The sequence below is a fragment of the Chiloscyllium plagiosum genome, unplaced genomic scaffold (genome assembly GCF_037043375.1).
Source record: "Chiloscyllium plagiosum isolate Xiang-an unplaced genomic scaffold, Cpla_swu_hap1 HiC_scaffold_22, whole genome shotgun sequence".
Classification (NCBI taxonomy): Eukaryota; Metazoa; Chordata; class Chondrichthyes; order Orectolobiformes; family Hemiscylliidae; genus Chiloscyllium; species Chiloscyllium plagiosum.
Genome location: NW_028270160.1, coordinates 52,657,587 through 52,676,470, shown reverse-complemented (window position 1 = coordinate 52,676,470; position 18,884 = coordinate 52,657,587). Strand labels below are relative to the sequence as shown.

Genomic DNA, 18,884 nt, shown 5'->3' with positions numbered 1-18,884 from the left:
ATCTTTGGCAGAGCAACACTTCAGTGATTGGATTTCAGTGAGTATTTGCCTTGTTTTGCAATGTGGTAAAAATCAGGCATAATGCACACTAAGTGAATAATGTTGAAATTGCTACAAATAACGTTGAAAGAGACCATGAAGCTTCATTAAATTTGACATTCAGCATGTCTAGTCTATGGCAATAAAATCAATAGACTATGGATGTAAGTAGCCAAAGAGTAGAATATAAGGCAGTGGAATACATGATCTAACAGTTATGGCATAGCCGACAACTGTACTGTGTGCAGTTCATGTAATTGAGAAACAAGGGTGACATCTAATTTCCTGCCACAGTCCAAAAATGTGCAGATTAGATGAATTGGCCATGCTAAATTGCACATAGTGTCCAGGTATGTCTAGGCTAGATGGACTAGCCATGGAAAAACAGGGTCACGGGGATATGGTAAGGAGGTGGGTCTGGGTGAGATGCTCTTTGGAGAATCGGTGTGGACTCGATGGGTCAAAGGGCCTGTTTCCATACTGTCGGGATTCTATGAATGGAGACAGTGCAGACAAGAGTTACAAGGTTGGTCTCTCATTTCTCAGATGTATAGTAAGTACTACAACTCTATTGTAAGTACTACAATTCTATTGTCACTTCCTCAAAGACTCACTGAAAGAAAATGGAGTATCATCATTGATTCATGGGAATCTCTAGCTCCTTAACTATATTAACTATATTATCTGACAGATAAGATGGAGGGAAAGCCCAAACAATGCAAGGAGTGTATGAAAACTTGAGCTACCCATTGAGCTGCATCAGCAAACACCACCTGTCACATGTTTTGCAGATCCTGCATCAAAGTATTTAGTCACCTCAGAATCATATCACATCAGAGTGGGGAAAAAAGGCATCCTCAACCTCGAGGGACTGCCTAAGATGGAAAATTGATGATTAAGGTCTTTCTCTAGTCTTACTGAATCAAAGCATAAATGTAATTTTTTTTTCATTCTTGATAAAACCAATTGAAAGTTTTCAATTAGCCTGGGACAATAGAAAATCAATTAAATCTCTTTAATAAAATAATTGATTCATTATAAAATAAAACTTATCCCATCAAAATATAGAATAGGTTAGCGTACACAGTTTAAGAAAATATAATGGTTTACCCTTTTAAAATAACTCCAGACACATACAAAAATAAACAAACAACTATGGATGTTGGAAATCTGAGACAAAAATGGACATTGCTGGAGAAACTCAGCAAATCTTGTAGCATTTGTGGAGAAACGGCAAAGCTAGCATTTGAAGTGCAGTGAACCCTTTTTCATAATGATTTTTCAGTTCTGAAGAAAGGTCATCGGATTCAATGATTCTATAATTCAAAACATTAAGTCTGCCTTCCTTCCACAGATGCTGGAAGACCTGCTTAGGTCTCCAGCAACATATGTTTTTGTTTAAATCAAATGTAAACATGTTCACTCCCAGAAAGGGGAGAATAAGTGGATTTCTCTCTGCAACGATTCATTTTGAGAAGTCTTGGTTCTTAAATAAAAAAGAAGGTTGTGAAATTTTCAGATGGCTGATGTTCTGGCATTTCAGAACCATTAGATGGATGTCATTAAAATCAGCAGACATCTCTGGGATCTTTGCAAACATAGTTTTCTTAGGAAATACAGAATTGAGGATTCGCCAGGATAATGTTTGAGATGACAATCAAGTTTCTCATCAATTTCACACCAAAAATCTTTTCAGAAGTAGGAGAGCTGAACTGCAAACTCTTTCTTTCTTGAAGATTTATACAACTGCAAATTCGAGTAATCTCCAAGCAACAAAACACCGTTCAATCAAAATAATCATAAAACCCAACCATAGAAACAATCAAGAATTTTCTCTGACACAAAAACAGAAATTATTGGAACAGCTCAGCAGGTCTGGCAGCATCTGTGGAGAGATATCAGAGTTAACGTTTCAGATCCAATGACTCTTCCTCAGAACTATTTTCCCTGAAATGACCTCAAGCATGCAAGACTAATTATCTGATTATATGTATTTTCCATGCAATGTCTTACAAAGAACAAAGAAAATTTACAGTCTAGGAACAAGCCCTTCGGCCCTTCAAGCCTGAGTCAATCCAAATTCACTGTCTAAACTTATTTCCAAATTCCTAAGGATCTGTATCCCTCTGCTCCCCACCTATTCATGCATCTATCCATTTGGACCTTAAATGAATGTACCGTGCCTGCCTCTACTACCTTTGCTGGCAATGCATTTCAGGCACCTACCACCCTCTTTATAAAGTACTTTCCGCATGTATCCCCCTTAAACCTTTCTCCTCTCACCTTGAACGCATGACCTTTCGTTATTGTATCCCTCACTCTGGGAAAAAGCTTATCTTTATCTACCTGTTTATACCCTTCATGATTTTCTACACCTCAATCAGGTCCCCTCTCAATCTCCTTTTTTCTAATCAAAACAATCCTAACCCACTCAACCTCTCTTCACAGTTGGCACCTTCCATACCAGGCAACATCCTCATAAACCTTTTCTGCACCCTCTCCAAAGCATCCACATCCTTTTGGTGATGTGGTGACCAGAACTGTATCCAGTATTCTAAATGTGGCTGAACCAAAGTCTTGTACAATTTTAACATGACTTTCCAGCTCTTATACTCAATACCCTGTCCGATGAAGGCAAGCATTCTATATGCCTTCTTGACCACTCTATCCACCTGTGCAGTCACTTTCAGGGTACAATGGACCTGAACTCCCAGATTCCTCTGCTCATCAACTTTTCCCAAGGCTCTTCCGTTTACTGTATAGTTCGCTCTCGAATTAGCCTTCCCAAAATGCATCACCTCACATTTGCCTGGATTGAACTCCACCTGCCACTTCTCTACCCAACTCTCCAGTCTATCTATATTTTCCTGTATTCTTTTGACAGTTACCTACACTTTCTGCTAATCCACCAATCTTCGTGTCATATGTAACATAGAAAAATACAGCGCAGTACAGGCCCTTTGGCCCTCGATGTTGCGCCGATCCAAGCCCACCTAACCTACACTAGCCCACTATCCTCCATATGCCTATCCAATGCCCGTTTAAATGCCCATAAAGAGGGAGAGTCCACCACTGCTACTGGCAGGGCATTCCATGAACTCACGACTGCAAACTTACTAATCAGTCCAACAATGCCCTCTTCTAGATCATTTATGTATATCACAAACAACAGTGGGCCCAGCACACATCCTTGTGGAACACCTCTGGTCACCTTTCTCCATTTTAAGAAACTCCCTTCAACTACCACTCTCTGTGTCCTGTTGCTCAACCAGTTCTTAATCCACCTAGCTAGAACAGTCTGCACATCATGTGACTTCACTTTCTCCATTTGTTTACCATGGGGAACCTTATCAAACACCTTACTAAAGTGCATGTGTATGACATCTACAGCCTTTCCTTCATCTGTCAACTTGGTCACTTCCTCAAAGAACTCTATTAAGTTGGTAAGGCAAGATCTCCCCTGCACAAAACTATGTTGCCTATCAATGACAAGCCCATTCATTTCCAAATATAAATAGATTTTATACCTTAGTACCTTCTCCAGCAATTTTCCCACCACTGACATCAGGCTCACTCATCTGTAATTACCTGGAATATCCCTACTACCATTCTTGTACAGGGGGAGAACATAAGAAACTCTCTAGTTCTCTGGCACTTCACCTGGGTTTAAGGAGTTGAACCGGAGGTTTAACTCTTGTTGAAAGAAAGTTCAATGTCTTTTCGTTGAGTTTTTTTTTAAATGAGAACAATCCAGTTATCTCCCTAATTCTTCAAACTCAAACCATCAGCAATGATTAAATATGATTGAAGGAAGACTTTTTTTATGTCTACTTTTTTGCTTAGAAGATGATTCTGAATGTTAATCACTACTTGCAAAAATAAATGTATCCATAAATCAGTCAGCAGCTTTTATCTCTAATCTCCTCAGTTTACAGTATAGTTTAATCTAAAATAGATTCCAGATAAATCTTTTGGTTTTATATGCTAAGTATTCCCATCTCATTCATTTTCTTTAAAATCTGAAGAATGCAATTTTTTCTCTAAAACTGAAGGCCAATCTCTTATTGCTTGTAGTTCTTGCATGATTTTGTTATTTTTTAGTGACTGATATTTATGCATTCTTCACTTCAGAACCTGTCTAAACTCATGCACGATGGTGCAAGGCTGCTGCATTCCAACATAATTCAGCCTTTTGACTTGTTTTTAAATCAAAGCTCCAAATGATTTAATCTATTATCACTCACACGTCTCTTTCAACCACTTCCATCTCTGGTTCATCTCAATTTAGTGAATAGATTTGTTTTTTATTCCATCGATTGTGCTATCCTCACTAAATTTTACGCATCAGCGTTCTGCTTACAATTTTCTGCAATTTCTTACCAGCCTCATCAGATTCAACTGCTCCCTAATTAGTCTAAAATTATCTCTGATTTTGATACCATCCAACCAAAGCAGCCTGCTTGATTAGCACCCCATCTCTGACCTTAAATATTCACTTTCTTCACCACCTGCATTTATGGCTACAGTGTGGAACATCTGCAAGATGTGCTGCAACAAGTTGGCAACATTTTTTTTTCAAAAGAACCTTGTAAGTTAGTGCCACAATCTGTAAATTTCCCTCAAATTCACACTCTAGCCTGACTTGGAGCTATTTTGTAATTCATTCACCATCGCTGGGTCAAAATGTAGAGTTTCCTATCTATCTGAACTGTTGCATATACTTCATTTACTGGAGCAATTGATGAAGTAATCAAGGTAAGTTAGGAATACGTACTAAATGCTCAGAACAAATCCCACGAGTAATTAAAAAGTTGTTCTATTGAGTACATATTCCTTATTTTTAAAATAAAAAAGTTTATTCCACATCCAAGAATAGCCATTTGGGAATACAATTCATATTGTAGGGGTGTAATGAAAGAGAGAAAAGCATTACTAAGGATGGTCTCATAGTGACAATGTTACTGGCTAAGCCAGAGCATTAGATTAAGGTTTTAGAAATAAAAGTCTAAATTAATCATGACAACTGGAGGAGTTTAAACGCAATGAATTAACCAAACAAGAATAAAATTAAGAATGATCATGAAGCCATTGTTTGCCAGATAAATCCATCTAGTTCACTCCTTTCCTTCAGGAGAAAACTTGCTGTCCTGAACTGTTCTGCCCTACATGTGACTCCAGACCTATGGTTGAGACTTAAGTGCCCTTTGAAATTGTCTATCGGGCCATTCAATTGTACACTGCTGACCAACATCTCCTTCAGGGCAGTTGAGAATGGGCAATAAATACTGGCCGTGTTAGCTATGCCCACAACCCAAAGAATGATTGAAAGTAATCATTGAGAATGGAGAATGGGAAGAGGAAGGAAAGGTATCTTTGATTCTGGGATCAAGTTATAGATAGTAAAGATGACTAAAGATGATCCGTTGGAGGTGACAGTTTATGGAGTGGATGGTGTGAACAAGATGCTGAGGGATAAGTTATATATGCATTTACAAAAATGGGGTTTGATTAGGAGGAGTCAGCATGACTTTGTGAGTGGGAGATCATGCCTCATAGAGGTCTTTGATGAAGTGATGAGAAAGGTTGACAAGGGTAAGGCAGTAGACGTAGTCTATATGGATTTCAGTAAGGTTCCATATGGTAGCCTACTCTGGTAGGTTAGATTTCATGGAATCCAGAGGGAAATGGATACACAATTGGCTTGGTGGTAGGAAGCAGAGGGTAAAAGTGAAAGCATGCTTGTCAGACTGGTGGCCTGTAACTAGTGGAGTGCCTCAGGGGTCAGTGTTGGGCCATTGCTGTTTGTTATCCATATCAATGATTTGGATGAGACTGTACAAGGCACGATTAGTAAGTTTTCTGATAACACTAAAATAGACAGTATCGTGGACAGTGAAGAAGGTTATCAGAAATTGAAGCAGAACCTTGATCAGCTTGGGAAGTGGGCTGAGAAATGGCTAACAGAGTTTAATGTAGGTATGTGTGACATCTTACATTTTGGAAAGTCAAATCAAGGTAGGAATTTAATGATGAATGGTAGGGCCTTAAGGAGTGTAGTGGAACAGAGGGATCTTGGAGTTTAGACTTACAGTTCTCTGAAAGTGGAGTCACAGGTAGACAGGGAACTGAAGAAGGCTTTTTGCACACTGGCCTTCATAAGTCTGTACAGAAGTTGAGAAGTTATATTAGTGAGGCCACACTTGGAGTATTGTATTCAGTTTTGGTCACCTTGTTATAATAAGGATGCTTTTAAACTGGAAAGAGTGCAGAAGAAATTTACAAAAATGTTGCCTAGAGTTAATGGTCCGAGTTATAGGGAGAGGTTGGACAAGCTAGGACTTTTTTCTTTAGAGCGTAGGAGACTGAGGGGGGACCTTTTAGAGGTGTATAAGATCATGAAAGGCATGGATAAGGTGAATGCACTCAGTCTTTTTTTCCCAGGGTTGGGAATCGAGGACTAAAGGGCATCAGTTTAAGGTTAAAGGGGAAAGAATAAAAGGGAACCTGAGGGGCACCTTTGTTACACAGAGAGTGATACACATATGCATTGAGCTGCCAGTTGAAGTGGCTGAGGCTTTTACATTAATAACATTTAAAATACATTTGGACAAATACATGGATAGGAAAAGATTAAAAGGATATGGTCCTACTGCAGAGAAATGGGGTTAGCGTAGACGGACATTTTGGTCGGCATGGACCAGCTTGGGCCAAAAGGCCTGTTTCTGTGCTGTGGGACTCTATGACTGTATGACTCTATGACAATGTGACAATCATCTTGTGAAGGGCGAAAAATATAAGAGCAGAAATCCCCAAATTGAGCAGGATTTGTGAAGAGTATACAAAATAATCCTTTGTGTGGAAGAAAACAGGATATTTGAAAAACTGTTGAAGAATATTGAGTTGTAGAGCAGATATAATGGAAACAACAAGCTGTCAGAGAGAGGGAGATCCAGATTGTCCGCTGGCCAGATAGTCGTTATGCCAGTGTCAGTAGCAGTTCCATAGTAGGATCCTGCAGAATCCAAAGGGGTTGCCTGAGCAATTCCTCTACAACTGGAGCCCTCCAATAGTCGCCACTTAAATTGGAGTTGCCCAGGTGCTTCCAGAAATTATGTGAAATTGTTACTGAAGAAAATTTGGACTATTAAATGCATTGTCTGAATTCGATCTTATCCAAAACACTGCATCACTTACCTCGCCAACTTGGAACCTGGTGTGCCATCCACTTGACAATTTAATTACCTGGAACCCTATACCCCTATCCACTTGGCACACTACCATCCCAGCATTCTAGCATCACACACAGCTTATATACTTACCCTTTGACAGTAGCATCAAAGTGGCTGTCACGACTTTTAAACTTTGGAATACGGCAGTTTACTGCTGCGAAATGGGCCATGATTTGCTTTCCTCCGGCAGTTCTGTGCTATGAAAGAACTGTCAGAATGGAATTATGGCTCTACATCTCTGAGTTAGACCTGAACAATCTCTCCTGTCAGAAATGCGGAGTTCCCTTTCATAAAAAAGTAAAATAGGGCCAGAGTATCAATCTGTATGAAATTAAATTGCTTCAAAAAATCCAGCCGATAGTAACTTCAAGGGCAATAGTAGAAAGAATTATACTTTAAGTTGGTACACCTATAGTATTTCATTAGGATCAAATGAAGAAAATGCTGATGTTTTATCATGCTATACAATCAAACAAATGCTAGTGTAAAGTTGAAAATAATGTCACTAATTGGTATTCATATGTAAAATGGCAATGAAAGCATGAATAGAAAATGAATAATTTTGAGAATAACTTGTAATGTTTCCAATGTAGCCACACATATTCATTTATTAAAAATGGCACAGCTACCTGGACCTATGTATTTAATTAACTTCAAACCAGATGCTGTTTCAACGCAAGACCGATCAACAAATCTCCCTCTCATTGCTTCAGCTCATCAGTCATGTTCTTTTACAGCTTGTGGTCAGATTAGTTAGCAATCTTGGCCAATCAATAACCGTTTTCTCATTTCCTGCTCAGCCATCTCGAACCATTGTAGACTTTCCTCTTTTTAATTTGTACTGTTAAACAATATTATTTGGGATTAATTATTTTCTAAATGTATACCAGCATGCTATTCAATTTGTGTTTCAGTAGATATTTTGACACGTGGGTTAACATTACATTACATTCTTAGATGTTTAAATGTTTTCTGTCATGTACTTGTAACATTCCATTACACAAATACAATGTTGTGATGGTCTTTGTACTTAATAGAATTAGACATATTGTGTATTTTACTCTAAAGTGCATTTTTTAATGAAATTCATTTGAATCCACTGTATTGGAAGATTGACCTAATTCACTCATTGAAGTTTTAACAGGCTTCAGGAAATGAGATGCTCAGGAAGAGAACTGATGACAAGAAGGTGTCTCATGATTGGCATTTTAGAATTTGTGGTTACCCTAATTTTCAAAAATACATTCATCCTCCCACAGTTTAGGACCAGCTTATGTCATTGTGGTTTCCAGACTATGGAGAATGCCACTCCACGACACTTCCTTCAACTAGAATTGTAGCCAATTACATTGAACTTAAGTTATAAACTTCTGAGGTCTACGGCTGGATTTTTATCTTCACTTTTTGAAGTGAGAGTTGGGCCATTAGTCACCATTGTGGTCATAGAGTCTCAGAGATGTACAGCACAGAAACAGACCCTTCGGTCCAATTTGTCCATGCCGACCAGAAATCCCAACCCAATGAAGTCCCACTTGCCAGCACCCAGCCCGTATCCCTCCAAACCATTCCTATTCATATACCCATTCAGATGCCGTTTAAATGTTGCAATTGTACCAGCCTCCACCACTTCCTAGAGTCATAGAGATGTACAGCACGGAAACAGACCCTGCGGTCCAACTCGTCCATGCCGACCAGATATCCCAACCCAATCTAATCTCACCACCTGCACCCGGCCCATATCCCTCCAAACCCTTCCTATTCATATACCCATCCAAATGCCTCTTAAACGTTGCAATTTTACTAGCCTCCACCACATCCTCTGGCAGCTCATTCCAAACACGTACCACCCTCTGCATGAAAACGTTGCCCCTCAGGTCTCTTTTATATCTTTCCCCTCTCACCCTAAACCTATGCCCTCTAGTTCTGGACTCCCCGACCCCAGGGAAAAGACTTTGTCTATTTATCCTATCCATGCCCCTCATAATTTTGTAAACCTCTATAAGGTCACCCCTCAGCCTCCGACGCTCCAGGGAAAACAGCCCCAGCCTGTTCAGCCTCTCCCTGTAGCTCAGATCCTCCAACCCTGGCAACATCCTTGTAAATCTTTTCTGAACCCTTTCAAGTTTCACAACATCTTCCCGATAGGAAGGAGACCAGAATTGCACGCAATATTCCAACAGTGGCCTAACCAATGTCCTGTACAGCCGCAATATGATCTCTCAACTCCTGTACTCAATACTCTGACCAATAAAGGAAAGCATATCAAACGGCTTCTTCACTATCCTATCTGCCTGTGACTCCACTTTCAAGGAGCTATGAACCTGCACTCCAAGGTCTCTTTGTTCAGCAACACTCCATCGGACCTTACCATTAAGTGTATAAGTCCTGCTAAGACTTGCTTTCCCAAAATGCAGCACCACGCATTTATCTGAATTAAACTGCCACTTTTCAGCCCACTGGCCCATCTGGTCCAGATCCTGTTGTAATCTGAGGTAACCCTCTTCGCTGTCCACTACACCTCCAATTTTGGTGTCATCTGCAAACTTACTAACTGTACCTCTTATGCTCGCATCCAAATCATTTATGTAAATGACAAAACGTAGAGGGCCCAGCACCTCTACTTTGTCATTTACTTCCTCTGGCAGCTCATTCCATACCTATACCACCGTCTGCATGAAAACATTGCCCCTTACATCGTTTTATACCTTTCCCCTCTTACTCTAAAGATATGTCTTCTAGTTCTGGACTCCCCCACCCCAAGGAAGAGTCTTTCTCTATTTATCCTATCCATGCCCCTCATGATTTTACAAACCTCTATAAGGTCACCCCTCAGCTTCCAATGCTCCAGAGAAAACAACCCCAGCCCATTCAACCTCTCCCTATAGCTCAAATCCTCCAACCCTGGCAACATTCTTGTAAATCTTTTCTGAACTCTTTTCAAGTTTCACAACATCCTTCCGAAAGGATGGAGACCAGAATTGCCGTAATATTCCAACCCTGACCCTTCTGTTCAGCCTCACCCAGTTTTTTAGTCTCTGCATGTCAGGAACAGGCTGGCATTGACACCAATTCTTGAAAGCAGCCTCAAATGTCCTAAGAGCAGCCATGAGGTGGCAATGGTGGTAGCCAAATGGTAGGTCTGGCGGGTTAGCAGGTATATTCGATTTGCTGTGATATAACTCTAGTTCATTTCATGGTTGTTAATTCTTCCAACTCTCACTCTTGATCCACATTCACATTCCCATCCATCCATTCCCTCTTAACACCTCTTGGCTTCAATGTCTCCTATTCAATATCCAATGCCCTGCTCCATGCTCCTATGTAACCTCCATATTCATTCATGCAGTTCCTATTAAGGACAGAATCAATAAGCCAAACACTGGCAAGTCCTTGAAATGCACATGCATTTAATAAAACTGCATCAACTTGGCAAGAATATCAACAGGAACAAATCTGTAAGATATTCAGACATCTATTTTACCAGGTGATCTCATTACCAATTCTTTTTTAAGCCTCAAGACTGACTATTGGACCTAATCTGGCATGAGTTTGTCTCCAAGCTGGAAGTGGGACTGTTTGCTTTTTCTGACCGACTGCATTATTACCTGAATGAATGGACGGATGAATGAATGAATGAATGATTTATTGTCACGTATATCTTGGGAGATACAGTGAGAAGTTCCTTCCTTGTAGAAACTTGATCTTTCTTTGAAGTGTTTATTTTCCCCCCCCCAGTGCTTGTGTGTTTATTTTAACAAGATTAAAGGTTTCTACTGTGGGGGTTTTGCTGGCTTTGTTTAATTGACCACTTTATGAGAAGGTGAATTTTTTTCAAAATGTATTTTCTCTCCTTTTCTTTTAATACCATATCATTTTAAAGGTTTGCTTGTACTATTATCTGGCTGTTTTGTTCTGTAGCTGTTAGATACTAGAATCATGCTTCAAAGGCACAGCAGGTATCAAGAAATGAATTCAATTTAGAAATCAACAACTTCACTTCAAGCTTGCTTAAAATATAATCATCACCATCATTCCCTACGAATTCCATCATCTAATGCGATTCCCAAAGATGATAGGAATCACCTACGTACACAAATATAACAATAATTCTACTTTGGAGCAGGCATTTAAATAGCTCACCTGATGTCATTTAAAAGGAGTGCTGGGTCATAATTCACCCTGATGAAAATGGCAAGCATCTGGAATCAGACAGAAATTTAAAAATGTAACCTTGATTTTTTAAAAAAATGCAGCCTCATCAATCTCTTGTTTCATCGTCCTGATGCAGGCCTCCTCAGTGATGACAAATGTAAATTCATCTATAAGTTTCTGATATTTATCATTATTGATTGTAAAGAGCATAAGTTCAGGAATGCCACAGTTCAATTCTGTTTCACACCTTTTCATAAACCATGCTGATGTCTTCAATTTCCTGTTGACCACAAACTGATCCATCCAAAACCGACCACTGAACGAACAACAGTATCATATAAATTTGTGTATAGTAAACCTTTCAGAAACTTATGTTTCCATCTCCTAAACACCTCAGTGTGTTCTCAGTGTGAATTCTCTCAGATTTCCTGTTCTTCCCAATTCCACTCCAGTTCTGTTGAAATTGTAAACATTTTAGAAGACCTTTGTAATTATAACATTGTATATATTAAAAGTTAACTGTGTAAGATTTTTTAAATCATCTCTGCACGTGAAAATGCCACTAAGCTTTCTGTTGAAATAGGTGGGTGTCAATTAACATAGGATCGAGAGAGCAGTTGTCATTCATTGAAGAAATACTGCTGAAGATAGCCAGTTTTACAAAGAAATGGGCTAAGTAGATTTGACTCAGAAATAAGGTGGAGGTGGGAAAACAGTTATCACCATACCATTTGTGCATGATATGGAATACAATACCAGTCCACGACTAAATACTCTGTTGTCAATATTTAATGATTTTACTGTTTCCCATTGATTTAAACTATGCGAATCCACTTGAGAGTGTTATGACCAACTGAGTCAAAAGTATAGTCGCGCATTTTTAAAATCTAGTGTGAAAGTTCTGGAGTGAGTGAACCTCTAGAATGTTGCTGCAGTGTATAGACCGCAGTTACAAATGGAATCCATTAAAAATTGAAGATTGCAGTAAATTGAAGAAATAGCTTTCATCAAAATATCTGCAGTGGTACTATTTTCATTCATTCATGCCATGCCAAGGAAGGCAATCTGTGGTGTATGTTTCAGCACAGCCTATCACTGTATATTACCATGTGTCTCCGGCACAGGTCTAAGAAAGAATATGTGTTGATAGAACCTTTGATATCTTCATAGCATCCTGAAGTGTTTCACAGTCAATTTACCCATTGAAGAATAGTCACTTATCATGACTCAGGCAAATACAAGAGCAAAATTGTGCTCAATTATGTCTTATAGACATCAAATCATGTGTTTTTGATTTGTTCACTTTGCCAAGTATTTTGACTATTGCTGAGGAATATTTTATGTTAGGCTATGATAATGCAATGCTTCCTTACATGATACTTTGTTTACCTTGTTCTGCCCTCGTCTAAAGTGGAATATGCCATAGTAATATGATGTTCTAATTAGCAAACTGTTCAAGTTTGATTGCATACATTCAGTGGGAGTCAGTGAAATTGGCTAATTGTAGAAGCTGAGAGCCAAATGCGTGACTCCGAGGCACCAGTGCTGAGGCATCTGGGAGATCTGTTTGAGAATTTTAGCATTCTAAATGAATTTTCTTATAATGAATGCATACCTAACCGCTATCACGACAGGAAAATCTTCCATGGAGAGAAAGTATAAAAATAGAAATGTTTAGTGTGAACTGAATGCGAAATACAGAAACCATTACCAAGGTGATGCTTTGTGCATTGACAAACAGTTTTTCATAATATTTCAGAAAGGAACCTTTCGTGTTCTGAACATCACTTTTGCAAGGATGACTGATTTTTTTGAAGCTTGTGATGATACTTTGCAATTGCTATGGAAATGTATTTTGTATGATTGTTCAGGAAGTTCTCACAGTATAGTTGCTCACATGGGAAACAGAATATCAGTAGTGCATATTAAAACTTTTCTACTTCTGCTATTTTAGAGACTTGAACAAATTGAACAGGCTGCCACTTAAATGCAGTTAAGAGGGAGTTCACTTTGAGATGGCACATTTTGAATGAGATTTTAAACTGAGGTTCCATATGCCCTGGTGAGCAGAGAGTCTCAGTTAATCCAAAATAGTGATGGTTGGTGAATGGGATTTGGGGTGAGTTAGGGTACCAACAGTAGCATTTTGGTTGAGCTCAATTTATAGTTATCTAAGCCACATCAATATAATTAGTTAGTTTATTCACATTGATTACATGCAGCAGGATAAGCTCTAGTATAAGTATTAGTTGAATCAATTAATTGTTTTTATCATAAGTGAATGTTAAACAATGTGTCAGCAAACAGTTTTATCTTATTATGCTAAGGGGTGAAGTGGAGCTCAATTTACTGTTCTAAACAAAATATCCATTAATCAGCAGTACATTGTTACCTTCATTACTTTTAAAAGCCTCTAAAGTGAATCACATTTTAAACTCAGCTGCCAACTAGAATGGAAAATTACTATTGCTACAAGTTTAAGGCACTTTAGCTCTGCAGAAGGCTGGATTCTGTTAAAGTCTAATTTACTGATCAGTCAGTCCCTGGACATGACTAATCAAATGTGATTTTCCATTTTTTTCCAACTAGGCAGAACAAGACAATAGACACCCATTGCCAGCTTTTGCCAATTTGCACATAGAGGTTCTAGATGAAAATAACCAAGCCCCTTACTTTGAACAAACTACCTACCAGGGCTTTATCATTGAATCTGCACCAGTGGGAACAACCATTTCAGATAGTCGGAATTTAACAACACCATTAAGAATTGTAGCCATGGATAATGATGTGGAGGAGGTGAGTGCTGCTGTTGTTTTTAAATGCATATCCCATAAGTATGACTTTTGAAAAAAGTGACAAATGTATATTTTAATACAAATTTTGACTAAACCTGCTGAAGCAAATGTTACATTATATAATATTTATAAACTTTGAAAGATGAACTGTCTTTGTAGCTTCTAAGGACTTCAGAACCTATTCCATTTATTACACATCATGAGGATTTGATGATGTTGAGAATACATTTTGAAATCTCATCTTCATAGAATCTGTTTTTCATTTGTGTGAATCTTCTTGTCTGTTTATTTTTAGGTACCATCAGGTTCTACTCCTGTATGTATTTAATGTTTTTTAAATCTGTGTGTGTGTTTATTAAATATTTTATCTGTTGCATGTTTTTGCTTCTTGTCAAGTCAATGCTTCTTATTATTTCTCTGATAGCCCAGTGATTGGTTTTGCAGTTTTAAAAATCAAGTTGAGTATAAATTTTGTCCAAGACCTACCCTTCTCCCCAGCAGATCCTACTGTGTTGCACGCATTTCCTCACCTCCCTTGCATGAATCTTTATGGCACATATGTGTATATCTGGCCTGGTAAGTTGCTGACATTGTAAGACCTTGCTTTTTAATTAAGTAATAATGGATGACCATTATCCTAGACCAGACAACTAAGGACAAGCAAGTTAATTTGACAAATGAGATGCCAGGTCAAGTTTTTTCAGTTCACTTTTCTCCCCTGGGTCATGACGGATGGTAATTGTTTCCTTTAAGTATTTGATTGTAATTCCAGGTATTGTTCAACCACATTTTTCAAAATCTTGCTTTCTAATAGGTAGAAAATTGTCTGATAGCTCAATTGAAGACAATCATGACTGATTGAGAAAACGCTTACTGAATACTTTAATAGATAATGAAATGTAATTATCAGTAGAGGTGTACTGGCTCTCCTCATTGACTGTGAAAATGACCATAAATTAAACTTTAAAAAAAATTATCTGGATTCTTGCTGGGTGAGTCTGGCCTTCATGAATGTCATCTTGTCTAAGGTTTCCTGATGGATAGTTGACCTATTTTATATATTTGCCATTTGTGAGTTTGTCTAGCAATCTTTTTCTCCCCATTAGCATTCTTAAGTGCATTTCTATGTAGTTCCATTCAAATGATGTGAATATTAATGAGGGCAAAATTAGATAGCCCCCACAGTTGGGCACAAGCAGTTATCTTGTCCCCCTTGAATGCAGTGCAGGCAGAAGGTGATATCTGTGTTGTTTACTGTTTTACATTTGCCCTGTCCAGCAGATCATTCTACTAGTTTGGTTGGGACATGAGCATGGTAGACCAAACAAAAAGTTAGCTTGCACTGCTACAAAACTACCACGTTCCTTTTAAAAGGCATTTTGCATGGAGCAGTTATTTTGGGAGAGAAATTTCATAGAGTCATGGAGATGTACAGCACAGAAACAGACCCTTCAGTCCAGCTCATCCATGCAAATCAGATTTCCCAAGTTAAGTTTGTCCCATTTTCCAGTACTTGGTTCATATCCCTCTAAACCCTTCCTATTCATAGACCCATCCAGATGCATTTTAAATATTGTAATTGTACTAACCTCCACCACTTCCTCTGGCAGCTCATTCCATACACGCACCACTCTCTGCATAAAAATATTTCTCCTTAGACTCCTATTAAATCTTTTCACTTAAACCTATGTCTTCTAGTTTTTGACTCCTCCATCCCTGCAGAGAAGACCTTGTCTACTTATCCTACCCATGCCCCCTCAGATTTTATAAACCTCTACAAGGTCACCCCTCAGTCTCCAAAGCTCCAGAGAAAATAGCCCCAGCCTATTCAATCTCTCCCTGCAGCTCAAATCCTCCAACCTTGACAACATGCTTGTAAATCTTTCCGAACCCTTTCAAGTTTCACAACATAGTTGGGAGACCAGAATTTCACACAGTTTTTCAAACGTGGCCTAACCAATGTCCTATACAGCAACAACATGACCTCCCAACTCCTGTACTCAATACACTAACCAATAAATGTATTCTTCACTGTCCTATCTACCTGCAACTTGATTTTCAAGGAACTATAAACCTGCACTCCAAGGTCTCTTTGTTCAGCAACACTCTGCAGTACATTAAAATAAAGTATGTAAGTCCTGCCATAATTTGCCTTTCCAAAATACAGTACTTCACATTTATCTAAGTTTAACTCTAGCTGCCACTCCTCAGCCCATTTGCCTGTTTGATCAAGATCCCGTTGTACTCTGAGGTAACCTTCTTCCCTGTTCATGGCACCTCCAACTGTCATGTCATCTACAAACATATTAACAATACCTCCTATGTTTAAATCCAAATCATTTGTATAAATAACAAAAAGTAGTGGACCCAGCACTGATCCTTGTGGCACATTGCTGGTCACAGACCTCCAATCTGCAAGGTACTCCTCCACTACTCTGTCTTCTACCTTTGAGCAAATGGCTAGTTCTCCCTGTATTCCAAGTGATCTGACCTTGTTGACCTGTCTTCCAAGGGGTACCTTGTCACACTTACTGAAGTCCGTATAGGTCACGTCCACCATTTACCCTCATCAGTCCTCTTTGTTACCTCTTCAAAAAATATCTGGAAAAGGCAAAAAACATGACATCCCAGCTAGAGAACAGGTTTCAAGAACTTTTAGTGTTGCGTCAGAGGCCTTGGTGTAAAGGGGGAGAGATAGCCTGTATACACAGAAGGCCTTCCAGACACATGCTTTAAAAAAGGCAATGAGAGCAGTGACCAATAGAAATCAAAACAAGCCCCAAAGTCTTGGATGCAGTGCCACAAGCAGTTGGAGGACCTCGCCTGTGTGCTTAAGATCAGTGAATTTATAATTAAAACTCATATCCTATCAATTGCATTACTAGCCTCAATTCACCACGTTCTCATAATTTACCAACAGTCTCTAATACTCAGACTCAAATCATATATTTATATGCTATACCTCAAACACTTTGCAATGTCACAAACCTCACACCCATATCCTACAGTTTTACAGCTTATGGGTATTCAACTCTGACAGCCATATCAGCCAGAGATACAAACCAATGCCAGGCCATCAACGCCCAAAGTTGCTCCTGATCATCCACCAAGGCTCTTCAAAGTCTCTTACATTGAAAATCAGCAAGCTTCCACCATCCTGATTGCAGTCACTGCTATTACACCTGAACATCACTGTATAAGCTGAAAGGCATACAAAAATAAATTACTAAGGAATGCACAAGGATGGTTGAATTTTCTCTGCAGCATGGAATGCCTTGATTTATTCATTCAGGTTGGAATTTTTTTTTTTTGAACTGGCTTTAAGTTTTGTATTCTGACCAAGCAAATGTTGTGATGGTCAATAACAGAGTAAAGGTAAAATGTAGCATGGATAATTAATATTATGGTATAAAATTTGAAGGATTTCTTTGTAGACTCTCCAGTCAGAAATAAATTGGCTGTGACATCTTCCTTTTCCTTCTCCTACTCAACTTCTCCATCTTCCTATTCCTAGGCTGCTCCTCACATAGATGACAATTGGAATTCTTTCATGATGATGAGATTAGTATGATGCAGACCACCGTATATTGCTGCATGCTCTTCTGTTTAGTACAGGTCAGCTGCAGAGCGGAGACATTACTTCAGCACGCCAATGATTTGTTTTGATACATTTTGTGTGACAATACAGATTTCATTTTAAGCAAGCTGTGCACTTCTGGCTGTGAGTCATCGACTATGTGATCAGGGATAGCTCTTATTGCCCAGTAGCGACTCTTGAATATGTGATCAGGGATAGCTCTTATTGCCCAGTAGCCATGCTTGGATATGTGATCAGGGATATCTCTTATTGACCAGTAGCCATGCTTGGATATGTGATCAGGGATATCTCTTATTGACCAGTAGCCATGCTTGGATATGTGATCAGGGATAGCTCTTATTGCCCAGTAGCCATGCTTGGATATGTGATCAGGGATAGCTCTTATTGCCCAGTAGCCATGCTTGGATATGTGATCAGGGATAGCTCTTATTGCCCAGTAGCCATGCTTGGATATGTGATCAGGGATAGCTCTTATTGCCCAGTAGCGACTCTTGAATATGTGATCATGGATATCTCTTATTGCCCAGTAGCCATGCTTGGATATGTGATCAGGGATATCTCTTATTGCCCAGTAGCCATGCTTGGATATGTGAGCAGGGATAGCTCTTATTGCCCAGTAGCGACTCTTGAATATGTGAGCAGGGATATCTCCTATTGCCCAGTAGCCATGCTTGGATATGTGATCAGGGATAGCTCGTATTGCCCAGTAGCCACACTTGGATATCTCAAGTGCAACTAGACTCCCAGGAATGAAGGCATCATGACTTCCTTTGATTCATGCATTGGATTTTTTTTTCCAAATGAGGCTCTGATTATTAAAGTGCACATCACCATTTGATTTGTTACATTAGATGTACACTGCTGTCCATAGTGTCCTGTGCATGACTGAAATCACCATGGAGGACCCATTTCCTCAATCTGTCCCTTCACCTGAAGGATGATGTCCCTCAGCTGTCAAGAAAGCAATCAATGCCTCTACTTCCTCAGAAAGCTACGGAATTTTGACATGTCCCCAAGTGGCTCTTTCCAATTTTTATAGATACACCATAGAAAACATCTATTCAGATGTAT

General features: G+C 39.0%; 1 protein-coding gene across 9 annotated transcripts in view; it reads left to right on the top strand.

Moving 5' to 3' along the window:
- pcdh15b (protocadherin-related 15b) overlaps window positions 1-18,884 on the top strand; it is a 1,538,224-nt gene that overhangs the window by 1,135,509 nt on the left and 383,831 nt on the right. For 7 of the 9 annotated variants that reach the window (XM_087999066.1, XM_087999064.1, XM_087999061.1 and 4 more), the window contains 2 exons: window positions 14,010-14,216; window positions 14,511-14,531. In XM_087999066.1, the coding sequence (XP_087855192.1) occupies window positions 14,010-14,216; window positions 14,511-14,531 (228 nt within the window). The remainder of the gene's footprint in view (window positions 1-14,009; window positions 14,217-14,510; window positions 14,532-18,884) is intronic. The other 2 variants (XM_087999065.1, XM_087999060.1) reach the window with 1 other exon arrangement.